General features: G+C 40.6%; 1 protein-coding gene across 3 annotated transcripts in view; it reads left to right on the top strand.

Moving 5' to 3' along the window:
- PRICKLE2 (prickle planar cell polarity protein 2) overlaps positions 1-27238 on the top strand; it is a 437307-nt gene extending 410069 nt beyond the window's left edge. For all 3 annotated transcript variants that reach the window (XM_073592178.1, XM_073592180.1, XM_073592179.1), the window contains one exon: positions 24030-27238. In XM_073592178.1, the coding sequence (XP_073448279.1) occupies positions 24030-24889 (860 nt within the window). In that variant the 3' untranslated portion in view covers positions 24890-27238. The remainder of the gene's footprint in view (positions 1-24029) is intronic.
- Positions 27239-27667: the final 429 nt, after the last annotated feature.

The raw sequence follows: 27667 nt of genomic DNA, 5'->3' as shown, positions 1-27667 counted from the left end.
TTAAAATGCATGTGCATGTAAAGGCAGGTGTCCCAATACTTTTCACAATATAGTGTGTGTGTGCATATATATATATATATATATATATATATATATATACACACACATGTAGACATATATACATCCTGTCTGGCAGGGAGGAAGACCTGATTTTTCTTTGCTACAGTTAAATTACGCAATCAGTTCTTGCCCTTTCCCCAGCCAAAGACTGGACAGTGAAAGGAGAAGCAGCAGACAAATAAGCTAATTGTTCTGTAGTTATAGCAGAATGTGTATTGTTAGACAACTTGTTGGCTCCTTGTGCTGCTTCTTCTTCCCCCGGGCTGAGCTATATTTTACAGTGACGTGCAAGAGGCCAATATCATGTCAAATAGCGTTACACTGCTTGCATTTAAAAATGTTTTAATAAATATATTTGAATTAATGCATGTCTTTTATATCTGCCTGGAGTTTACCTTTAGAAAAAAAGATATAACTGAAATAAATTCCAAATATAAAATTAGGTAAAATAAAAATAAACATACATTGTTGTTATAATTAATACAAATTATGTTTTTATGCAAGAAAGAAGCAACCCCAAACTTGAGGGTTAGGACATAGACGTCCCTTCTCTTACAGGAGTTACCGAGAATCACGCAGAGTATTTAAAATGACCAGTTTACTGAAAATGTAAACGTATCAAACACTAGAAAAATATATATCCTCAACCTTCCAAATTATGAAGGCAGGTTGTCAGTATAAAAGCTAAGCAACTAGCATGTTATGTTCTTATTATTTGCACCTATGTAATCTCCATTGCCAGGGCTATTGTATTTGTTATATATTTTAGCTGTAGCTCTGGGTTTTATGCACTTTATTTTCTGTCATTTCATTGCCCAATTACAGAGTCTTGTCACTGCTATTGCATGTTAGGCATTTTCATTTTTTTTTTTTTCATCTTTTTTTTTTTTTAATCGATGATGAGCAATTTTCACAGATAACTGTTAGCAACGTAATGTCGTTGCAATTTGCAGGCCAGTAAACAAGGTATATGACAAACGTGATATTGATTTATTCTCTGTAAAATATGCTGGGAGTGCCGCGAGCCTGTAGTCACCACATAGCCATCGTTCCCTTTGCGTATGCTAGATTCTTTACGCTATTTTTGTGTGCTCATAGATAAAGGGTGACAGTTTTATAGAGAGAAGATAGTTTCGGTTACCACTTGTAGAATTCACGGACTCTGCGTAGAATTTACAGCTTAGCTCAGGATGTAACTTGCTGTTTAGTGTTCTGGAATACAAAGTAAACTAAGCCTGACCCCATATGTGGTGAGTGAGAACCTTGCCTGTTCTAAAAAGAGAAGATATAAATACAGGTTACCTCTATCTACAGTTTAAACTTTTTCCACTTTTTTCTCTTTCTTTTTTTTTTTTTTTTTGCTGCCTATGTCCCATTGAAGTGTTTCCCTTGCTTTCTTGTCTCTAACCAGTTGCCGACAAGAATGGCACGGCTGGGCGAAACGACATTCTGTTACGTCGCTTTGCCCTATGGCCACTAGAGTCGCGCGCTGCTCACCCCCAGAGCCGATGCGAGTGCCCAGCGGGTGCGATGACCGCCGGGCTCTCGCGATCGCTCGTGACACACCGAGAACCGGGATCTGTGTGTGTAAACACACAGATCCTGGTTCTCTGAGGGGAGAAGAGACAGATTGTGTATTCATACAAAGTATGAACCGCGATCTGTCATCTCTCCTATACAGTCCCACCCCCAAAATATTGTGTTTTTTTTTCAAAATTGACGGTCTTTTTTTGTTTATAGCGCAAAAAATTAAAACCGCAGAGATTATCAAATACCACCAAAAAAAAAGCTCTATTTGTGGGAAAAAAGGACGTCAATTTTGTTTGGGTGCAGCGCCACACAACCGCGCATTTGTCAGTTAAAGCGGTGCAGTGCCGAATCGCAAAAAAATGTCCTGGTCTTTGAACAGCCAAATCTTCCGGAGCTGAAGCGGTTAAAATATAAAAAATAAGTAAAAGGTAATTTCTGCAACGCAAGGAGAAATATCCCCTTAAACAGTTGTAAATGTAACAGTGGTCTACATTGCAAGTTATCCCTTTACCTCTTGTTCTAGTGATAACCATGACTATCAGAAGTCCAAAACTTTCAGTCAGGCTACAGAAGCCGCAAAGCAATCTGCCCTTCCTGTTAATTCGGTCATAGATGGTTCAAATCTTACCCAGTTCCGCAGGAACCAGACTAGATTCAAACCATGTTTGGGCAGGCTGAATGTACCCAAGTTGATTGATCATTCAACTTGGGTACAAAAACTTGCCGGATTTTACATACGATTCTTGCAAGTTGCTGTTATAGCCGCTAGCAATAATCACTATCTTCTCCCGGCGAGGACAGCTTCCCCTGCCTTCCCACGGGAGAACATAATGGCTCGGTGAGAGGAATTCCCCTGTCAACACTGTCAACCCGTGGTTGCAAGAAAGAAATTTGCTCTGTCTATGGCTAGCCTTACATAGTAATTCTGTTTGAAAAAAAACACACAAATCTCTCTAGTTCATCCAAAAAAAAAAAAATCTGTTGTCTTTCGCTAACCCATAGAGGTTGAGTTACTAAAGGCAAATAGGCTGGGCACTTTGCAAGTGCAGTTGTACTCTGCAAGGGCATTTGTTTCAGAGCTTAGTAAATGAGGTGAAGCATCACTTTGCAAAGAATACCCAATCGCATGCAAGAAAAATTTAAAGAAAACATTTTTGATTGCACTTGATTGGATCATAGAAGTCAGCACTGCTTCCCCTCATTTACTAAGCTCTGGCACAAATGCCCTTGCAGAGTGCACAGTCGATTTGCCTTTAGTAAATCAACCCCAAAGTGCTCTGGGTTATGTATTGAGTTTTTATTTGTAAAACAAAGATTCTATATATACAAATATAAAAAAAAGCTAAAAACAGCTTTAATAAAATTGGTCCAAAACTAGTTTTTCTTTAGAATGCGACATATTAGTTATTAGTACCCGTTTCAGTTGTGATTCAAAAGGAAAAGCTGGAAGGCACAGCAGAGTAATAGGACCTCAGTAATCTATTTTCGCTTTGCTAAAAACCAGGGATTTAAAACAGACAAGTAAATTCCATGTTATGAGACAAGTATTCGTGAGGACAAAGCTATCCAAGTACGGCGACAGACGTATCGCTTTATGTGCTTTTCGAGATTGCCATACAAAGCCTGAAGCTGTTTGACATTTAACTAAACAATGTTCAACAACGTCTTCAGTGTAAAGTACACTCAGCCTAAAAGGAGAATGGCACTGAGTTAAAAGAAGTTCCATTTTTGTGTTTTGTTCTTTCTTTTTTTTGTTACCAGCCTTTAAGTTGAAGAAACAGAACCAACACTGATATTGAGAGTGACCAATGATCATTAAGAGCTTGGAACAGATGGAATCTTTGTACCTGGGTGTGAAGGTTTGTTGAGTTGATGGGACAGTTGGAGTTTTCAATGTATGTCAAAGTAAGACCTGCGTGTCCAATTTTATATGGGCATTCGTGGGAGCAGAATGTTGAAAACTTTGCTGGGGAGATCTCCTTGGCAATGTTCCCAAGAGATGTAGAACTATCAGAAACAAACTGCAGCAAAGAAGATGAGAAATACTTCTCTTCAGGCGTCAACTCCAATCGCCACTGTCCCCTGCTTTGCACGGTGGTTCCATCGACATTAGGGAAGAACAGGCTGCTGGGTTGAACCAAGAACAATCCTGGAGGCAATTTACAGCACACACCAATTTTGGTAGCAAAATTAGGGATGCACCAATGACATTTTTTTAACACTGAGTACGAGTACCAATACTTTTTTTTAAGTACTCACCGATACTAATTACCGATACCTATCGCCTAGGAAGAGTAGGTAGAGGGGTGGTTTGGGAGGTGGGGAAATTAGGGAGTTGGGTGAGGCTGGAATGAGGACAGGGTGAGGGGGTGGCGAGAATAGAGGGGTAAGTGGGGAGGACAGGTTGGGGGGGGTAGGAGGGTAAGTAAGGGCAGGGTGGGGTGAGTTGGAGGGTAAGTGAGGGCAGGGACTCTGGGAACACAAAGGACAGAGAGAGCAGTGCCATCTAAGTGCAGTATGACCACAATTTAATGTATAAAAAGTAAGAACTACACTCATAAGGTTAAAAACAATTCCAGCATAACTGATGCATGTGGTGTCCATCCGCTCTTCTCTAGCGTGGTAGCCGCTGGTGTGTCAGTGGCCAGAGGTCCAGGGGAGCTGGTGGCTCCCAGCACTTCCTGGTATACTCTAAGACACTCGGGAGCACTGATGACATACCCAGAAGTGTCTCAGAGTTTACTAGGAAGCGTTGAAAGCCACCAGCGCCCCCGGACCTATGGCCACGACACACCAGCGGCTACCACCCAAGAGTAGAGCGGATGAACACCACATTAATAATTTATGGCGGACTTGTTTTTAACCTTATGAGTGTATTTCTTACCTTTTATATATTAAATTGCGGTCATACTGCGCTGCTCTCTCTGTCCTTCAGGGGAGGCGGTGGGGAGGGGAATCCCACGGACAGATGAAATGTCATTGGTTGTTAAGGACGTGGCAGCCCTGCTCCTTGACGACTAATAAATGCCAGCATTCTTTTCTTTACATTTCAGCTGTCAGCAGGATTTCCGAACCGAGCCAGAACGTATCGGTTTCCAGTATCGGTGCATTTGCATGAGTAATAATATCTGCACAAATGCCTAGTATTGGCACCGGTATCAGTATTGGTGCACCCCTAATAATTAATAATGTGGAATATAAATTCCTTGCCAAAGAGCATTATTTTTTATTAAGTTGTCATAGGTAAAGTTCCCGCTTTAATAGAGGGATGGTTGAGTGAAGTAAAGTTGCAGCTAAGAATGGCCAGATTTGAGCATACCTGTTGATTTGCCCGGCATGGACAAATCACAGGTTTACTTTAACAAAAAAAAAAAAGGGTATACCTCTTTTAAATGTCTAACGAAATCCCCTGCTCTAATGAATACAGAGTTTTAGGTTCAATTGAACACTACATGGACTCCCTGTTGAGCATGATTTCCAGACTGATGAATGTAAATCAGCATTGATTCTCCGGTTCATTCATATTCATTTAGATACATTCAGCCCCATGTACAGCTGAACCCACATCCATTTTTATTATTATATTCCCTATTTACAGAGTTTTATTTTTACTGTGGTTTTCTGTTCATTACTTCTGCTCAATACTGAGAACAAATTACAGTTCTTTTCTTTTGTCTTGGTGAGCTGTTTTTTTCCGATTTGGAAGGTTGTTTAATGCCAACTTTTCACCTAATAAATTATACCGTGGGAGGGAGCCCGACGTGGCTCTGCGTTACCGGGAGGGAAAAATGGACCTCTCTCTATCCTCCTGATTAAATATTTCTTAACTACTTCAGACCAAGCCTAAAAATAGGGTCCTGCGATATTGATCGTAAAACCCAAAACTTTTTGGTGGCAGACAACTACTTTACAGTGTTTTTCCATGCAGAAAAATAATTTCCCCTCAACCAATGCATGTCATGCCACCTTGCTACCTTACACAGGGTAGCTCCTTTTGTGGGCCAACTGAGGATTCATGTTGTTTCTGCAGATTCTTCCTGACTTTATTGTTTTGTATTCCGCTTGCTAAAATTGCACCTGTTGCTCAAGCACATTGCCAGGATCATGATGTCACATCACTAGTACCAGAAGACCAGCTGAGTTTTGTAAAGTGTCCAAATCAAGGTTCTGCCTCTACAAAAGGGCCAAAAGGTGGGCAGCAATGAAAAGGGAACTTTAATCCACCACTTACTGTCTGGACTCCAGGTCACCTCGCCTCTGAGGGATGTCATAGGGCTTCTTCTTGCCGGGCCCTTTGTACAGAGCATGAGCAAAATTCTATTATTATATTTACCTTCTGATTCTCTATATCAATTCATCACCAATCATTTAATGATTTGCTATATATCTGGCTTTACATTTTGGCCCATGTTAAAGTTAAAGCTAGACATCACATGTCCCATGTTTAAACCTTACTCCAACCATTATTTTTTTTTCTCGATAAAATGGGAAAGGTTTAAAATTTCTGTTGGGTTCTATTGCTGTCTGTAGCCCCCACTAGGGATATTTTCGCTGACTTCTTGTTCCTGTGATACCCTTAAAAATAATAAAACCAATGTCAGAAGTTCTTACCCTCCCCCCAGTCTACTAAAATGCCTGCTTGTTTTAGCCTGAGTAAATATTGGAGGATTTTTCTATAGTTACCTGTCCAGACAAGGGTTAACCTACTCAATAGGGAGGGACAGCAATGACAGTACAAATATGACGGAGGCTCTACCTGCAAAAAACTCCACCAAAACTGAAAATAGCCCCCTATAACAAGCACCCTTCAAAGCCATAACTTTCCCCATTACTGTCTGGAATCCAATCCTAATTTCTGTTTTACATTGATAGTCCAGCATTGACTATGTTTAGTACCTGCACAATCATAGGTAAGCGCCCCCCACCACCATATGAAATTGGTCATGCCTGGCAATAAATTGGCCGCTCAGACACCAAGCCCTGCATAATTGTAGGGGAAATACTTTCACATCTGAAACGATATACAAGATGGCAGCAGCAGAGATTGGGCAGCGGACCAAAGCAGTGAAGGCAATGGAGGATGCCTGCTATACATGGAGGAGATATTTATTAACACATATTTGCTTAACTTTAAAGAAAAACATTACATTAAATACTATTTTCTATAATATTATTCCTAGACCAGGGGTATTTAATTAAAATTCAAGGAGGTCCGGTCACTAAAATTTTCTTCAAGGCAAGGTCTGAATCTCAAGTCTGTGCTATGCATGACTCAGAGATTGTAGTCACTGTATGTCTATCAAAAAATGAGTAATGTACAGTTTCCATAGCATTTCAACACTATTTATAAGTTTTAGGTATGAGATTAAACATGTGGACAGTTGGAACTAGAATAGTTGGATAAATAACTCTTTAATAAAACATAAAAAGCACATCCATATTTCAGATAAAAGAAAATAGCACCTTCTGACTTAAATAACTAAAGGTGTCAATTTGAAAAAGTGCACAAATTATCCTCTGTTTTCTTTCAAATTTTTTCCCACCCAAAAACCTTCTCTGTCTAGTGAGAGAAATGGGCTTTTGATTGTCCTGCCAGTAGTTTGAATCTTGGCTTAAATTGAGTTACTGCCGTACTCATGCACATATGTAGGTGCTCATTGGTGAACCTGGGACAGTACTTAGTTCTAATAATGTTCATAGTGGAGAAAGCTGACTCACAGCTGTACTTAGATCCAAACATGGTCAAAGTGTGTAGTACTACTTTGGTTATTATTATTATTATTATTATTATTATTATTATTATAATACAGGATTTATATAGCGCCAACAGTTTGTGCAGCGCTTTACAACATGAGGGCAGACAGTACAGTTGCAATACAATTCAATACAGGAGGAATCAGAGGGCCCTGCTCCTTAGAGCTTACAATCTAGGAGGGAGGGTCAAGTGATACAAAAAGTAATAGCTGTGGGGGATGATCTGATGGAGAAAGTAAAAGTACAGTTGTTAGGTGGGGGCCGGATAGGCTACTCTGAAGAGGAGGGTTTTCAGGGAGTGTCAAAATGCAAGCAGAGTAGGAGATAGTTGGACAGATTGGGGTAGGGAGTTCCAGAGGAAGGGAGAGGCTCAGGAAAAGTCCTGGAGGCAAGCATGGGAGGAGGTGATTAGGGAACTAGACAGCAGGAGGTCTTGGGAGGACTGAAGGGAACGAGTAGGTTGGTGTTTTGAGACTAGGTTAGTGATGTAGCCAGGGGCCGAGTTGTGGATGGCTTTGTAAGTTGTTATTAGAATTTTGAATTTAATTTGTTGGGTGAGTGGAAGCCAGTGGAGGGATTGACAGAGAGGGGTAGCAGACACTGAGTGGTTGGTAAGGTGGATGAGCCTGACAGCAGCATTTATAATGGACTGAAGGGGGAATAGCCTGTGTAAAGGTAATCCCGTGAGGAGGGAGTTGCAGTAGTCAAGGCGGGAGATGACCGGGAGTGAACTAGTAGTTTTGTGGTGTCAGTGGTTGGGAAAGGGCGTATTTTGGAGATACGGAAAAATAGGTTGAGACGGCAAGATTTGGAAAGTGTTTGGATTTGGGGCCGAAATGATAGTTCAGAGTCCAGGGTTACACCTAGAACCTTGGCATAGGGGGACGGGCTGATAGTAGTGCTATTGATTTTGACAGAGAGGTCAGGGGCAGAGGCACGTGGGGGAAGAAAAATCATGAGTTTAGTTTTGGATAGATTGAGTTTAGGAAGTGGTGTGACATCCAGGCTGATATGTTTGTTAGTAAGTTAGTGATATGTGAGAAGACTGAAGGAGTGAGCTGAGGGGTAGAGAGATAGATTTGGGTGTAGTCAGCATAGAGATGGCATTGGAAGCCACGGGAGGCTATTACCTGACCCAGGGAGGAGGTGTAGATGGAGAATAGGAGAGGTCCAAGAACAGAACCTTAAGGGGATCCTGACAGAGAAAGGGAGAGGAGAGGAGGCAGTAGAGTTGTAAGTGACACTAAAGGAGCGGTTGGATATGTAGGATGAGAACCAGCGAAGAGTACAGTCATAAAGACCAAAGGCGTGGATTTTTTTTGGAGGAGGGTCTACTGTGTCAAAGGCAGCAGAGAGGTCTAAGAGTAATAGTACAGAATTGAGTCCATTGGATTTAGCTGTTAGTAGACAAGGCAAATCAGTCTCAGGCATAGTCTGTAGCCAGAAGTTAGCAGGTTCCTCCAAAGTGCTCTCTTAGTGCAACATTAGTTTGCAGATCAATAATTTCTGTCTGTAGAGATCCCTCATGTGCCCACTTGAAGGTCTGCATCACCTTTGAAAATACTCTGACATTTTAATGAGGAATAGATTGAGGATGAGCAGGAGGAGCTGCTGTCCAAGACTGAAGCTGCTAAACCGTTTACTAAAGTTTCCAGTCAGTTTATGGCGGGGGTCAGTGACCTGTAGATCGTGATCTACCAGAAGATCGCAGACAGGTGACTGATAGATCACGGTCTGGGGTTGCTGATCCACCTTTCTAGAGCATTAAACATAGTGCAATGAAGAGGAACTACTTGTAAAGTTGGAGCTTGAGTAGGGAGCAAGAGCCACATAAGCCGATGCCGCCTCTGTAGTGCCGGCTCCTGTCCCATGCGGAGTGATACCAACTGCACTCCACCTCTTATCTCGGCTAGCGGTCTCCAGAGTGGTGCCAGCAGCATGAAAGAAGAGATCTTCAGGTCAGTGTGAAACAATACACTAGGCATAATAGTATAGGGTTGCTTTCACACTGATGCAGTTTGCCCACACTGTGGATACAGTGCAGTATACCTGCAGCTTTCCTGCGGGTTTGTTGCACTTAGCCATAGACTTCTATTATAGCCTGTTTTACCACCCCCAACTTTACATGTGAACGAGCCATAAGGGTGCCACTGATAAATGCAACTAAAGGCTCATTCACAAGTGTAGCACAAGTGTGATATGTTGCCTGATTTAAACCTACAATTGCCGTGCAATGCATGCATTTGCAACACAGTAGTACAGCAATTAGAGTTTAAATCAGGTGTGAGGAGGCGACACTGTGCCCAGATATCTTTGACTTCTTCCATGTTGTTCATGTAGCTCTCAATCTCTTTAGGGTTGCCTACCCCTGGTTTATAGTAATAGGAGAAACATCTCTGTTTTCTTGAATCTGTTCTATCACCTTTGTGAAATGCAAGCACTCTCCTTGAAGATCCTACTTAGCAAAAAGGAGGGTTTCATCATGTCAGATCCCAAAAAGTGTGGTTGCCACATCCCTATTATGCAATTAGGAAAAGAGAGATCCCCCTACATTGGGACTTTAAAGGCAACAAACACTTGGATAGTACAAAAAAGTAAATTTTATTGAATATATATAAAAAAACATATTCGATCAAACAAATGATCAACTAATTAAAAACCATCAAAAAGAGTTTATACAGAAAAATATACATACAAAAAAAGAAAAAAAACACAAAACAACAATTTACATGAACAGTGTGACAATATAATAATACTCTCCGGTAAATAGTGATCCCCGGTACCCGACGCGTGTCTGGTTAAACACCTTCATCAAGGGTATAGGATAGGAGTAAGTATAGTCACAATATGTTTTCAACATGCAAAAACATGTTGAAAACATATTGTGACTTCACTTACTCCTATCCTATACCGTTGACGAAGGTGTTTAACCAGAAACGCGTCGGGTACCGGGGATCACTATTTACCGGAGAGTATTATTATATTGTCACACTGTTCATGTAAATTGTTGTTTTGTGTTTTTTTCTTTTTTTGTATGTATATTTTTCTGTATAAACTCTTTTTGATGGTTTTTAATCATTGATCATTTGATCGAATTTTTTTTTTAATGTATATTCAATAAAATTGACTTTTTTGTACTATCCAAGTGTATGTTGCCTTAAAAGTCCCAATGAAGGGGGATGTCTCTTTTTCCTGAAGATCCTACTTAAACAAATCTAGTTTCCTCTGGAAGGAGCGGACAGCGGTCATCAAGTCACAGATTGAATTGTTCTTGCCCTGGAGCTTTAAATTGAGTTCATTAAGCAGTGCTGTTATGTCCACTAGTAAAGCAATACTATCTATTGTGCTCTCATCTTGTAAAAACAGAGAAAACTGTTTTGCTTTCAGACTTTTGAATTGCACTAAGAAAGCTGCTACTTCTTTTCGAAATGACTAAAAGCATTCCTATACACTGCCTTTACACAGCCATCTAACATTGCTGTGCAGTAATAGGTCATTTGCACTTGACTCAACTTCCCTAAAACTCTCTTAGTAAACGATGTTGATGGGATGAGGATACCCTTAAGCCTAGTACACACGGGCCGAATGTCGGGCGACATCGGCCGGTCCGATAAAAACTGGCCGACATTACCGTGTGTATGGCAGCTTCTGTCGGACAAGCATGCCGGAAAACCAGCAGCCGACCATCTCCCGATCAGGGCTCTCAGCCAATGGCTGACTGGCAGGGGGGCTGTCCCCCTGTCAGAACTCAAAAGAACAACAGATCGTTGCACTAAAGTTGGGTCGTTAGTACAGCAGCTCTGACCAGAGCTGTTCATTTTTTTTTCTTCAGGCTGCATTCACACCTGAGTGTTTAAAAGTCGCGCGCTTTTACTGCAATTTTTCCGCAATTTTGTTCAGGTCACCCATGTAAAAAGCAGAAAAACGCCTGTAATCTGCCCCAAAGAAGCTCATGTTCTTTTTTGAGCTAAGGGCGTTTTTCAGGCGTTTTGCTTCAGGTGACAAAACGCTCAGATGTGAACTGGTGCCATTGAAATGAATGGGATTTTGCTTATTGGGCGTTTTTTTCTGGCGGTTTACGAGCATTTTATGAGCTGAAAATGCTCAGGTGTGAATGCAGCCTCAACGAAAAAAACAATTGGTGTGTACCAGGCTTTAGACTTGTCTTACTGACTTAAGATTGTATAAGATCTTGATATGCAAAGATTTTCCTACCCTTCCTCCAATGGTGTGTAACAGGCCATGCTATTTCTGCCTTCTAATTTATATTAGAGTCTGGCTTCCTCAATGATAGGCCACACTTTTGATGAGTTTGGGAGCACTAATTCCCAGAATATAATGGCATTGCTATGACTGACCACCACTTAGTGGTCAGAAGCAGTTTAAGCCAAGACCAGGGCAGCTTGCCATCTAACTTGCTGAAGGGTGCTCAATTTGCCCTGTAAAGGCTTAACAGGTTCCAAATTTTGAGGTTGCACGACTTTGTGCAACAGGGAAATTTTATATATGCAAATTTTAAACACAGACAGGAGTCAAACAAATTAGAGAACAGAGAAGAAGCATGGTCACACTGTTCATGGACAACAGAGAAAAAAAAAACACATAGCATACACGTCTTTAAAGTGATTGTAAAGTCTTGTTTTTTGTTTTGTTATACTTACCACCTCTGTGCAGTTGGTTATGCACAGAGTAGCCCAGATCCTCCTCTTCTCGGGTTCCTCTTTGCTGCTCCTGGCCCCTCCCTCCTATCCAGTGCCCCCATAGCCAGCAGCTTCCTATGGGTGCACTGGAGCCGAGTCAGAGCTCCGTGTATCCATTCAGACACAGAGCCCTGACCCGGCCCAGCCCCCTCTCTCCCCTGATTGGCTGCCTGACTTTGACAACCGTAGGAACCAATGACGCAGCTGCTATGTCTCAGCCAATCAGGAGGAGTGTCCCAGATAGCTTAGACATTTGTGAACATTGCTGGAGAGAGATGGGGCTCAGATAAGTGATTAGGGGGTGCTGGGGTGGCTGCTACACACAGAAGGTTTTTTTTATCTTAATGCATAGAATGCATTAAGATAAAAAACCTTCAGCCGCGGGAACCAATGAAGCAGCTGCTATGTCTCAGCCAATCAGGAGGAGTGTCCCAGACAGCTTAGACATTCGTGGACATTGCTGGAGAGAGATGGGGCTCAGATAAGTAATTAGGGGGTGCTGGGATGGCTGCTACACACAGAAGGTTTTTTTATCTTAATGCATAGAATGCATTAAGATAAAAATCCTTCTGCCTTTACAACTCATTCAATTGAAAAAAAATTTTAAAAAATAACAGGATCAAGGATAGATAGAGGATTATTAAAAAACAAACAAGGAATACCAGTTTCTAAGATACAGAAAAAGATAATAAAGGAAATGTTAAAGTATATGTGAACCCTTACCTTGTAAAAAAACATTAGAATTAAAATAGAAAAGAAAGGCAAAATATTTGTATATATACAGTATATGTATATATACAAGTATTTTGCTAAATTCTAAACCATTAGAATTAAAATACTTGAAAAGAAAGGCAAAATACTTGTATATATACAGTATATGTATATATTTATACATTTTTTTTGTGTTTGTTTTCAATAAGTGATCACATAACCTCTGTTTTTAGCTTCATAAGGAGCTCAGGGAGCTGGGGGAGGAGAAACTGCACTACACTGATCGTCCCAGGGAATAGCTGTGCAGGAGGAGCATTTCAGTACAACTCTTATCAATGGAGGACAGGCAGGCTGTTTTTCCAGGCCAGCCAGAAAACTGACCATGCTGTGATGCATGTGCTCTCATACTGGCAGGAAATAGAAAGAGAACAGGATACTTTTTAACACAAGTACACGGTACAACAGACACATATCTGGAATATGAAATGTTGGGGCAAAATATTCTTTAATTGAGGAAAACAGCAGTTTATAACTTATAACGCCTTTATCAAATACAAATTACTCAAAGGTTGAGTTACAGCCTGTAACCAAATTCCATTTTCCTAACACACTGGAGAAAAAGAAAACATGGCTTGACTCAGTTGGAACTTTCCAACTTCCTGGACTGTTAGCATTTTTCGTACAAGTGAAAATGTGTTTCTTATTTAAACATCAATGTAGGGCACGTGCCTTTGCACAACAGCTAAAACTAAAACATCTGAATTTAGCTGTTGGGGTATTTGCTTTATACTGTGCATTTTAAAAATTGCAAACGCCATGCATGGATTTCATTTCAGCTTCCTGAACCTCAGTATGAATCAATTTGAATTTTGAATGCGCATTAAGCCTGTCTGCGTTATGTAACTATCTTGAATGTCTGTGAAATTTTAATTTTGTTTTCACTAAGTCCCAGAAGTCATGTGCTTGGAAAGAGAGCCTGCATATTGACATATTGCTTCTACCAATCAGAATTCAGCTAAGATCTGTCCAGCCCTGCCAGCAGTTGCAAAGACTAAGGCCTGAAACCAAGCCAAAATGACATCATGAATATTGTTTTAAATGGAAATAGTCTGTTTTTTAATTCCAAAAGAAGTCATTATTGACTGCCAATTACTGCGATCATTTATTTTTGCCTTTGGTTGCAGTTAAACAGTACTAATGAGAATAATGTGCTAAGTCCCTGGGTGATAGCTAATGTGCCACATCGTGGTTAGGAGGTTGAAGCCAGCTCTAAATTAAGTGTATTGCAGTTATGTTTGCGGTTAAGGTACCGTGATTGTTCACTGAAAGACGATCTTGGTTGGCAGGGGATCATGTCATTTACATAACTGACTGGTTCTTCATGAACTCCTCAGTCAGTCATGATAAAAACAACAAGATATCACATATTGTGCATTACGTGTAATGCACCAGTGGTGTCAATTTTAATTTAAAGGTCATTTCTCTGTAACAATTAAGTCAGTAGACCCGTCACTGTAATAAAAGGGGAATATCCTCATGGTTTACCGGTAATCTAGAGCAGTGGTCTCCAAACTGCTTGCCCTTATCCAGACTTTGAGGCACTATTCTTCCCACCAATACAAGACAGTATTCTTCCAACTGACATCAATAATGGGGCAATACTCCTCCCCTTAATAAAAAATGTGGTGATGTTTACTCGCAATGATGTCAGGAAAATTTCCACAGTCTGGCCCCCCAAAAGTCTGAAGGACAGTAAACTGGCCCTTTGGTTGGAAAGTTTGGAGACCCCGGATCTAGAGTTTAAGATTATGTGCTGCCGTCAAATTTAGAAGAATTTACGGTGCTTCTAGGTAAGCCTGTAGGCTCTCGTCACATGATTATGTGGTGCATAGCCTTCGTTTTTTGAGAACTGCTAAGGGCGGTGCTTATAAGCTGGAGCACTCGGTCTGTGTCTTGCTTAGATTCCTAAATTCTGAAAATGAGGGTTACAGCAAGGGAAAGCACAGAGTAAGCAAGGAAGCCAATTGCAAAAAATTCCAAGAAATAAATTAGAGCCACTCAATCAGTTGGCCATGTCTAAAGAGGTGACTTTTGTTAATAATACAATGGGGTTGATTTACTAAAACTGGAGAGTGTACAATCTGGTGCAGCTCTGCATAGAAACCAATCAGCTTCCTGTTTTTTTTTTTTTTTTGTCAAAGCTTAACCACTTCACGCAAACCGCCATACCGTTACAGCAGTCGGAGGAAGTGGATGTATCGAGGTATAGCCTGCAGATGCAGGCTATACCCTGGTACCGTTTTTCAGAGCAGGCGGTTGGCTGTCTGGTGATAATGGCTGATCTGGCTTGGCAGCCGCTTGGCCATTATCTCAGGCAGTGGAAGGGGACGTCCCCCCTCCCGTCACCGCTCTTTACAGGCCTCCCGTGTGTCCGCCAGCTAGGCTGTGACCCAAACGAAGCCGGTCCGGCTTCGATCAGGTCTGCATAGTAAAATTCCGGAAGTGACGTCACAACGTTACTTCTGGTTTACTCGGCAGCCAATGGTGCCAATTTTTAAAAAAATGACAGTGTTCAGAATCGCTGATTTCAGCAATCTGAATACTTTAAAGTGCAAAGGAGGGATTTGGGGGTCTTCACCGCCTATGACTGTCACAAAGGATGGTTACATTCCTTGTGACAGCAATAAAAGTGATAAGATTTTATTTTATTTTTTAAAGGGATAGTGTTAAAAAAAGAAATTAAATTAAAAAAGGTAAAACTTAAAGAGCCCCAGTGCTGGGCATATCACATGACTGGACCAGAGCACTCTGAGAATAGGTAAGTATATGTATCCTTATATAGGGCAGTTAGTATAGGAGTTAGAATGCAGGTAGGAGCTGTTTTTAACCATAGTTAGTTCTTGCCTCGACTTCTACTTTAGATTCTAGGCAGCTAGAATCTAACTACTGATTGGCCAGCTCTGGGTGACTTCCTTTTAGCTGAGAACACATGACCAGTGCCTATGTATGTGACTAGCTGCCATGTGATTCAAAAACATTGTTTTGTTCAGAAACACTTTTCTGGGCTTACTTTATCCTTTTCCAGCCCCCATTCAAAAGTTTGTAAAGCTGGAGTTGTTACATGGGCCTCCTGGTCATTACTGGATTGACTGTTGCCGTGATCATGTAATTGGGAGACCATCCCATCGGCTCTCGGTCGTAAACCATTACTGTGAGCTGTCATTTACAGCAGGATCACAGTGCTTGGGGGATCCAGATGGGCGTGCTCTCAACATTGAACAGAGACCCTGGCTGTACGCATCTACAGTAATGTGAAAAAGTATTTGCTCCCTTCCTGATTTTTTTTTTTTTTTTTTTTTGCATATTTCTCACATTTAAATGATTCAGATCTTCAAACAAATTTTTATATTACACAACGATAACCCGAGTAAATCCAAGATGCATTTTTTAAATTATTATTTAATTTATTAAGGGAAAAAAGCTGTTCAAACTTGCCTGGCCCTATGTGAAAAAGTAATTGCCCCCTCCCATGCTGAATCATGAATGAACTGTGATTAACCACAATTTTTTGGAAAGCTGAGTTAAATTTCACTTGCCACATCCAGGCCTGATAACTGCCAGACCAGTTGAATCAAGAAATCACATAAATACAAGCTTTCTGACAAAGTGAAGCACGCTAATAGATCACAAAAAGCCACACATCATGCCACAATCTAAAAAAATTCAAGAACTGATTAGAAATAAAATAGAGAACATGTATCAGTCTAGGGAGGATTTCAAAGCCATTTCTATGACTGTGGAACTCCAGTGAACCATGGGGAGAGCCATTATCCACAAATGGAGATAACTTGGAACAATGGTGAACCTTCCCAGGAGTGGCCCGACCTACAAAAATTACTCCCAAGAGCATGACAACGACTCATTCAGGAGGTCATTAAAGAACCCAGAACAACATCTAAAGAAATGTAGGCCTCACTTGCCTCAGGTAAGTGTTTATGATTCAGCAATAAGAAAGAGACTGGGCAAAAATGGCATCCATGGGAGAGTTTCAAGGCCAAAGCCACTCCTGACCAAAAAGAACACAAAGGCTCATCTCACATTTACCAAAAAACATCTTGATTATCCCCAAGACATTTAGGCAAATATTCTGTAGACTGATGAGACAAAAATTTTATTTTTTGGAAGGTGTGCGTCCCGTTACATCTGGCATAGAATGAATACAGCATTTCATAACAAGAACATTATACCAACAGTCAGACATGGTGGTGGTAGCGTGATGGTCTGGGGCTGCTTTGCAGCTTCAGAACCTGGACGACTTACCATAATTGATGGAACCATGAATTCTGAGCTCTATCAGAAAATCCTAAAGGAGAATGTCCGGCCATCAGTTTGTGACCTCAAGCTCAAGTAAACGGGTTATGCAGCAGGACAATGATCCGAAACACAACAGCAAGTCCGCCTCCAAATGGTTCAAACAAAGCAAAATTTAGGTTTTGGAGTGGTCTAGTCAAAGCCCGGACTTAAATCCAATTGCGATCCTGTATCATGACCTTACACAGGCCGTTCATTTTGGAAAACCCTCCAATGTGGCTGAATTAAAACAATTTTGCAAAGAAGAGTGGGCCAAAATTGCTCCACAGCGATGTGAAAGACTCATTGCCAGTTATTGCAAATGCTTGATTGCAGTTGTTGCCGCCAAGGGTGGCACAACCACTTATTAGGTTTAAGGGGCAATTACTTTTTAAAGCCAGGCAGGTTTGAACAGCTTTTTTGCCTTAATAAATGAAACCATCATTTAAAAACTGCATTTTGTATTTACTCAGGTTATCTTTGTGTAATAATAAAATTTGTTTGATGATCTGAGTCATTTAAGTGTGACAAATATGCAAAAGAAAAAAGAGAGGGGGGCAAATACTTTTTCACATCACTGTATGTGACAGCTTGGCATTAATACCCACTGCCGTACTGCCATATATGTGCATACAGCCTGCGTTAAGAGGTTAACATCTCTGTATTTAGACACCCATCAGATTGTTTACATAGCTTACATAGTATATACAACTGAAAAAAGACACAGGTCCATCCAATTCAACCTATGAGTACTGGTGCTATGATAGCAGGGGTAGTAGAGGTGGTGTTAGGCTGTCCATGTGTGTTATGCCTGCAGTTATAAGAATAAGTTAAAAAATGAGGGGTAATCTTCCAACAGGGACACCTGATCCAGTGACAACTGTCTAAGTAGGGAATTCTCCAAGTCTCACTTCCTACATCTCAGGGGCAGAAAGTGAACCTATATCTACTAAACAGAACACAGACATTCAAAAATAAACTGACAAGGCTTTTAACCCTTCCCTACTGTATCCAAAGCTAGTAAAAAAAAAAAAAAATGTTGGCTGTATACACTATAAGTAACTGTAGCTCTTCCATGGTATCAGTAAGAGGCATTTGCATCCCCATTCATGAGCACCAATGTCCATTGTGTAATATTAAAGGTGAAATTACATCTACATAAAATTCTATTTAAATATTGTTCATACTACCCCTATGTGTCTTGAGCTGAAATGTGCTGTGTATCAAATGATATCTTACAAAAGAGATTTAAAGTGGAATAAAATGTTCTGCTGATCTCTATAATCTGCATGTAATAGACAGGAAAGCAAAAATGCATCTACACGGCTTAGTTTTGTATAGTGTAGACTGATGATGTCCCATAAGAAAAGAATAATGCTCGCTCCATTGCTTAAGATTCTGCTGAGAGCCATGTGCTGCTGTGATTGACACATATGCTTAATGCTGAAAAGATACGCCCAAGGGATAGGAAACCACTCGCTGACTAGAGGATGTAGTTTATGCAGATGGTTGGCTGTATTGCACATTCCTAAGCTAATGACTGCCGGAAAGCAATCACTGGGATCTATATGGTGTGGTGTTTATTTGCCATTATAAAGGAGTTGGAGTTACACTTGCTTGGTAATAATTTACTCTTTACTGGGCTCAGTTACACACTTGCTGTACATCTGTACAGTGTCTTTACAAGGACAGGTCACTGATCTTCTTGCAGTTTGGCCAGTTAGCTGCAGGTTAAAAAAAAGCACTCCAGACAATAAGCTAAGTACACAGTTGAGGTATATGTAGGTGGAATGGTTTACCTACCAAAAATTGTAAATTGATCCAACCAGTCCCATGATCCAGGCACCCCTACCTGTGAGTAAAACTAGTTCCTAGACCTCCCTGTGGACCAGCCTTTCTCAACCAAGGTTCCATGGAACCATAGGGTTCCTCCAGAAGTTGCCTGAGCAATGATCAGTTTCTTCTTCTTAAAGCGGAGTTACACCCAAAAGTGGAACTTTCACTTATTTGCTTCCTCCCCCCCTCAGGTGCCACATTTGGCACCTTTCATTGAGGAGGGGGGAATGGGTACCTGTTTTTGACAGATCCCTGTCCCCACTTCCGGAAGACGGCGCCGGAAGTTCGGCCTCCCTCATCCAATGATCAACTGCGGTGCCAACATCGCGGGCTCCCTGGACAGGTAAGTGTCCTCATATTAAAAGTCAGCAGCTACGGTATTTGTAGCTGCTGACTTTTAATTTTTTTCCCCAGGCTGGAACACCTCTTTAAATAATTTAGTAATTACTGACACCAATTATCTTTTTAGATATGTGTAAGGGGAGCATTCCTGCCACTGACCACCTATGTAAGAAGCTCTTTTCCTACTCACCACCAGGCTAATGTACTGTGTGCTGTAGATATAGTAATTATTGGCAAGGGTTCCCAGAAATCCAAAAGTTATTTCAAGGGTTCCTCTATGTAAAAGGTTGAAAAACACTGCTGTAGACCACATGGCATTTGAATTATACAGTCTGGTTCAGGATGAAGCCCAGTTTGTGATTGGACAGTGATATTTTTGCAGCATTCTGGTTAGGTCACCCATGTGCACTCTACTATTTTATGCATGTTCCCTGGCAGCACTTTACTGCAGCAAAACCTTATTAGCTTAAAGTGCTGGCAGTCACTCTTCCTGTGTGTTCTCAGTTCAAATCAGGCTGCAATTAGGAATGCTTGCACTGAAAGCTGATGGATGGGAGATCCAGGAGCCCAGATAGGAAGGAGAGAACTAAGGGTAAGGTCAGCAGCAAGGTGATGTTTGCTAGCAATTAAAAAAGCAGGTAAAAGTGGGGCAATGGTACAGAGTCTGCAGAATTAGGTGGATCATAAGATTATGTAAATTGATTTACAGATCATTTTCTAGGTGAGTTTGTGTCTTACCAATATATAGTTAGCTGTACAGAATGATTGACATTTGAAAGCGAAGTTTGGGATTTAGAAAAAAAATTATACTCACCTAGGTGGATGCAGCATAGATCCGATGCTGCATCTGTCCCCTGCCGACTCTGCACGGAGAACTGAGCGATCAAAAACCACTGATATCTCAGTCCTCAGCTCAGGCCCGCTGTCAGCTGAAAACTGGTCACAGGAGTGCAGAACTTACTGCACTCCTGTGATCCATAGGAGAAGTACAGCCAAAATAGCTTTGGCTATACATTTCCTTTAAAGGAAACCTTTAGTGAGACTGGCAAATATAAACCAATGCTTAGATACCATAACTCTTGATTCAGTGTTTGTAACTTCAAGCTCAAAGCTCCAAATCGTTCAACAACCCAAATTAATTTTAATTTGTGCCTGTTCACATACAGTATGAGCTCTTAGGCACCTGTACTTCGAAGTCTGAAGATCATAAAGGTACAGGAGCTATATTTGAAGCAGAATCCAGAATTTTTGGCCCCGTAGACTTTAGTGGGGCACCTGGAGAATGCTTGAAAATCAGCATTATCAAGCCTAAACAACATCTCTTCTTCCTAGTAACTAGCTTTACATTGGCTGAAACAAATACACTCAAGCTTGCATACGCCTAAAATTTTTTTTTCAAAAATGGCCAAAAAATGCTTCAAATTTGCCTGTAAACATTCACACTCAACACAGCCTAAGATGCCATGACTTGCCGTTTGTTTTACCATCCGTCCTTTATGTCTGCTTTGATTTCCTATGCAGATTCTAACATAAGTTAAAGAACAGACTGGCCTCCTGCCTCCCAAGGGGCTGGAGCTGTTGATAGGGTGCTCTGGCATCAAGCATTGCATTGTCGATTGTTTATGAATGCATGTCTATGGTCTGACATTGAGGATATTATTTACATGGCCTTTGGGAAGGAATGGGCTACAAAGGATGGGCATTAAAACAAGAGATATGTTGTGGCTCGTTGCAGTGCCTCACCTTCTGCATGAAGGATTGGTTTATAGGATTTTGTCAGTCAACAAATAATTTTATAAGTATGCATACAGTCAGATTGGATCACCTGCAAGATTCTCAAGTAGGAAGGACTTTTTACAGTGTTTTTTTTTTTGTTACCATTTTTACTGTTAGAAGACACTATTACTTTGTCAGTTCAGGGCAGTAGAACAGTGTCTGCACATAGCTCAACCCCAGGTATGTAGAACCCCAATTCCCAAAAAGTTGGGACGCTGTGTAAACACTACATAAAAACAGAAAGCAATGATTTGCAAATCTCATAAACCCATATTTTATGCACAATAGAAAATAGAAAACACATAAAGTGTTTAAACTGAGAAAATGTATCGTTTTAAGAACAAAATAGGGTCCTTTTGAAATTGATGGCAGATTTGGGAGAGGAATGTTGTCCCATTTTTGCCTGATTTACCCACTTAAGGACAGAGCCTCCTTTTGAGATTTGGTGTTTACAAGTTAAAATCAGATTTTTTTGCTAGAAAATTACTTAGAACCCCCAAACATCATATTTTTTTTTCTAACACCCTAGAGAATAGAATGGCGTTCGTTTCAATACTTTCTGTCACATGGTATTTGGTCTTACAAACGCATTTTTTTTGGAAAATAAAAAACTTTTTTGAATTAAAAATAAGACATCAGTAAAGTTAGCCCAATTTTTTTATATATTGTGAAAGATAATGTTATGCCGAGTAAATTGATACCCAACATGTCACATTTTAAAATTGCGCCCGCTCGTGGAATGGCGACAAACTTTTACCCTTAAAAATCCCCATAGGCGATGTTTAAAAATTTCTACAGGTTGCATGTTTTGAGTTACAGAGGAGGTCTTGGGCTAGAATTATTGCTCTTGCTCTAACGATCGCAGTGATACCTCACATGTGTGGTTTGAACATGTTTTCATATGTGGACGCTGCTCACATATGCATTCGCTTCTGCACGCGAGCTTGGCGGGACGGGCGCATTAAATTTTTTTTTTTTTTCACTGTTCTTTTAAAGGGGGGGCCCATCTCCCACCGATAAAAGTGATCTTGCTGCGAATCCCCTGTAGGGACCACTTTTATCTGAAAGCCGACCGCCCGCTGAAGAAGAGGATACCTGGGTTATGGCAGCTAGCTGCTGCCATAACAACGATATTCCTCTTCAAACAGCCGACGTATAACGATGGCGGGTTTTCGGCAAGTGGATAGAATTCTAACTGCTCAATAGCCCTTGCTCTTCTTTATTGTATTTTTTGTTTTAAGGTGAGCCAAATGTTTTTAGTTGGTAAAAGGTCTGGACTGCAGGCAGGCCAGATAAGCACCCGGACTCATCTGCTACAAAGACCTGGCTGTGCTCGTAGATGCAGTAAGGTTTAGCATTCTTCTGCTGAAATATGCAAAAAAAAGAGGTCATCTGCATGGGAGCATATGCTGCTCTAAAACCTGGATATACCATTGATGGTGCCTTTCCACATGTACAAGCAGCCCATTCCATATGCACTAATGTACCCCCATACCAACAGAGATGCAGGCTTTTGAGCTGAGTGCTGATAACAAGGCAGAAGGTCCTTCCCCTCTTTATTCCAGAGGACACAGTACCCTTGGTTGCCAAAAAATGTCACATTTCTTTGCCTGACCACAGAACCGTCTTGCCAATTTGCAACAGACCATTTTAAATGAGCTTTGGCCCAAAGAAGACGGTGACATTTCTGGATCATGCTCAGATATGGCTTCTTCTTTGCATGATATAGCTTTATCTTGCTTATATGGATGGCACGGCAAACTGTGTTCACAGATAGTGATTTTTGGAAGTATTCCTGAGCCAATGCATTGATGTCTATAACAGAATCATGCCTGTTTTTATTGCAGTGCCGTCTGAAGGCTCAAAGTTAATGGGCATCCAATATTGAGTTTCGAACTTATCCCTTGCGCACAGATTTCCCCAGATTCTTGGCATCTTTTGATGATATTATATAGGGGTCGACCGATATATATCGGCCGATTTTTGGCACTTTTTTATTAATCGGCATCTGCCGATTGTGCTGCAAATTAGGCCGATTAAATTATATACTAGCCGGTTCACACAGGGGCGATCTGACTTGCGGGGTGACTCAGCGCGACTTGCAAATGACTTCTGTAATAGAAGTCAATGCAAGTCACCTGAAGTCTCCCCGTCAGAGCGACTTGAGTCTCTCCTATCTGGGCAGCCTGCCAAGTCTGAGGACATTGCTGATAAAAGAAGCAAAGAGATACAATGTTTCTACTTATCAAAGGAATGAAATATGATGTGTAGAAGATCTCAGTTTAACCATTTAAAGACTAAATCTTTTCTGCTAGAAAATCACTTAGATTATATATATATTTTTAGCAGAGAATAAAATGGCGGTCGTTGCAATATTTTATGTCACGCGGTATTTGCACAGCTGTCTTTCAAACGCAAATGTGCAACCTTGTGATCTAGTACTATTGCTCTGAGCTGTACTTGTGTATATTAGAGCTACTAAAAATAAAGTTTGTAGCCCAATCCAACAAGGAACATTCCAAAATGCAAAAGAGAAGAGCGACTGGCAATCGAATCAGCATTGCTGCTACTGTTCGTGTGAGAGTCAGCTGTTCTACTATGCTAAGAATGACTGGTGCAAAAGAGACAAAACAAAAGCAGCTGCCCCCTTATCTACCACAGCAGCAAAATTGGAGTTTGGCAATAGACGAGGAAATAGATATATAGATATAGATATAGCCCGTAAATATAAGTATTTATTATGTTCTTTTAAAGTGCATTTTTACAGCTGTGATATGTGAATGTTCTATGTGCCTAGCGAACAAAGATTCTGTTGTAACATCTGCTTCCTTAATACATAGGCATTAAGTAAACAGCATGAACATCTGTTTATAGTTTTAACTACACCCAATTATATTGACTCCATATAAATAGTATTAATTAAAAATTGAACTAACAATACTTTTTGGTCTTTTTTTTTTTTTTTTTAAGGTGCATCCATGGATGGAGGTCCTAAACGTCAAGAACACCTCTCTCGCTTTTCCATGCCCGATCTAAGCAAAGATTCTGGAATGAACGTTTCAGAGAAAATTAGCAACATGGGAACCTTGAACTCTTCTTCTCAGTTCCGCAGCGTGGAATCCGTCCGGAGTCTTCTCTCGGCACAACAGTATCAAGATATGACTCGCGATCTGGGTAACCCTGGGAAATACAGGGACCTTCCACAGCAACTAAGAATGCATCAGTCATTTCAGTTTGATGACGGTGTGAATGATATACCTGGCCAGGGCAGTGTCAAAATTACCCCAATGAGTGAAAGGACAAGGAGAAGAACTCAGTCAAGAGATAATGAACAGCATTATCGTCGCCATCATCAAAGGAGGTCGAGGCGTTCTCGTTCTGACAATGCTCTTCATATGGCCACTGAGCAGTGCAGTAAAATGAAAGAAAAACCACTCTTGAGAGCCCGCGAGGACTATGAACGATTTATGCAACAAAGGGGAGGCAGGGATCAGATGGATCAAGTTGTCAGAAGAGAAATGTACAACCGGTATCAAAGAACTGCCTCTGATCTGGCATTACAAAACCACCTCTGTGAAAGGTGGGGCCAACCCATGAATGAATATGATTGGTGTTCTACCTGTTCCTCTTCCTCAGAGTCAGACAATGAAGGATATTTCTTAGGAGAACCAATTCCACAACCAACCCGCCTGAGATACGTAACTAGCGATGATCTTATGCATCAGTATGGTCAGTGTTCCGGCGGAATACCCAAGTCTTCCACTTTGGGTGGTCGAGGACAATTACATAGCAGGAAAAGAAGAAAGAGCAAAAATTGTATTATTTCCTAGTGTTTGCTCTCAAGACCTACGCATTACTGTGTAAATGAATTCATCCCTGTGGACTGGTCCATATTTTGAACATCGTTGTTTTATAACAAAAGAAAATTACCTTGTACATTCTCCCTGTCATGACCGTTTTGCGATTCAGGACTGAATTACAGTATATGGTATATAATAGCCTTGATTGTTGATATAGTGAATTTTGGGTTTAAATGCACATTTCACTTTATTTCTTCAATAGTTCAGTCCGCCAAAAAAATACTGCCTTGCTTTGGTCCATCTAGAGATCATGCTCTAGTATTGAATGTATGCCGTACCCAGATGTACAGTATGCTGCTTGACCCCATCGCCGTACCATAAACTCTATTTTTATCCTTTTATTTTTCTCCCCCTTTACGTTTTGTTTTTATTATTTTGGCACTCATATTTTTTTTTCAAGTATTTTAATTCTCAGATAATGCTAACATTTATTTATTTTATGCACTCCTTGTAAATGGAATGTAAATGAAAGTTCTCATAAACTATTTTTGTATTTTGTAATATCAAATGAGTCTATACGTTTTAGAATAATATGGATATAATAGACCTGCATGCCGAACTCACAAATGTCTGGTTGGTTTGATATCCCAAACTGCTGGGTTTTTTTTTTCCTTCTAAACTGTGTAATTTATACCTTAAGGATGTGTGGGTATAGCCAACAAATTCAGCGGTTAAGCAATATTACAAATGTTAGATTATATTTACGCCACCAGAAAGTATTTTTTTGTTTGGCAAATAGGATTTATGAAGTATAGCACCTTACCAAAATTATTTTTTTTCCTTTAAGTTTTATATATAGCTATATATATGCATATGCACAATTCGATCTTTAGGCAAAGTAAACTAACAAAGTTACAATTGAATTTTCCAAAATTCAAGCACATTCTTACTCCGATGCGGGATGCAGTCATACCGTCTACATAAGCATATTTAAATAAGTCAATCTAAGTTCATGGCAAAACTTTACTGATATTGAAGTTTTTGAGTCATGTGTTAGACGTGTAGCTCCAAAAATAGTCATGCAGTTTCTGCAAACCTTTACCTGGCTTGGAAAGATTGGGGAAAAGTTACATTTACAGTTGTAGATCTAAGTAAATAGGGATCATATAGAGGCTCTGGGTGAGATAGAAAGTTTTTATATATTTGATTTTTAGCACACCTATATACTACTGTTTCCAACACAAACTCAGAATAAACAGGGTAATCAGTCCGCATAACTCATATTTTATTAACAAAACCAGAATATTCTGCTACAGGCAATAATAGAAATTTAGTTCAAAGTTCAATCAGTTTTATCTCAGGACCTCACTGAAAACCCAGCATTCTAATTTCCAAGTACGTAAATATGAAACAAGATCCCAAGGCTCCCTACAGTGCAGGATTGCCTTACTTGTTGAAGTGTTAACACCACAGTTACATGTCGCACAATTGTTATCCAACTGTATTAACAACCCAATCACATGTTCCCAAGCCAAACAGTTCATAGCCACACTAGAGAGGAAGCTATAAATACACTTCGGGACATCTGACTTTAGTGGCAACCTGGGGGTCAGAATTAAAAAAAAAATTCCCCCCTAAACAATATATATCAAAAATATATATGGTACTGAATTAAACAAGTCCTTAAAGGAGAAGTAGAGCCAAAGGTCATTTGATTGTACTTCACCCATGGATCACAGGATCAGTTTGTACAGTTCGTTCTGCACTCCTGTGACCCATTTTCAGCAGACAGCGGACCGAACCCACTGTCGGCTGACGCCACAGAGCTGGTCCATGCTTGGGAAAGACCAAGACCATATGGTCGAGATCCGCCCACATGCCTGGACCAACACCCGCCTCTGCCTCGAGAGCTTGAACTGGCCACTCCCGCCCCCTCCACAGCCCAGCGCTCCAGTGAGCGAGGGGGGGGCAGAGTACTAACTAGTATTCCAATGTTCCTCTTCTTCCTCAGCTTCTCTCCCTCACACAGCTAATGTGACCCCAGTGCTGATGGACAGGGGAAGGGGAGGTTGCTGTGCTGGCGCCCAAAGTCCCTCTTATCAACCAATGACGTCATTGATTATTAGGATGCCAGTGGCTGGGAGATTGTAATGGTGCACAATGAAAACCTGTGGCTTTGTGTAACTAAACGTCAGGGTTAATCCACTTGCTGGCTTGTATACAATTTTGGGGAACTTTTTAAGGATTTTGCCAAGGCAAACCTGAAGGCAACCCTGGTGCCTATGAACCCTGGTTGGAAAAGGCTGATCTAAATCATCCTAGCTTTGGTATTATGTAATCGGAAAACAATGAGTGTTGATTATAAAGCAATGCACATCAGACATAGATGGAAGAGATCCATACTCTATGTGCAGTAAAAGTAGTCCCCTTCTGGTTGTAGAACGTACTGCCCTCTGTTATATGACAGTTAAAATATTGACAGTTATATGTCCCCAAATGAGCCTGCCACCATGGCATTGGATACCTTTGTCCACCTCATTATTTATTTTTGCACAGGAAACTTTGGAAAACCTTGATCAGACTTGTAAGGCTGTTTCCAGTGTAAATGTGTAATTTACAATGCACATTTATGTCAAGTATATTTATTAATGTTATTTCCCCATAAAAGTCAATATTCTGAGACTCGAATTTGATGCACTCCCTTGTACCATTTTAACAGATGTTTTTCAGCCTTCCTGCTGCTGAAATCCACTCTTTATGTGAGTTATATGTATTTATTAAATGTAATATGAAAATTAAATGGATGCT

Source organism: Aquarana catesbeiana, linkage group LG07, assembly GCF_042186555.1.
Source record: "Aquarana catesbeiana isolate 2022-GZ linkage group LG07, ASM4218655v1, whole genome shotgun sequence".
In the NCBI taxonomy this organism is placed as follows: Eukaryota; Metazoa; Chordata; class Amphibia; order Anura; family Ranidae; genus Aquarana; species Aquarana catesbeiana.
The sequence above is the reverse complement of the archived record's forward strand: the minus strand, read 5'-3'. Positions and strand labels throughout refer to the sequence as shown.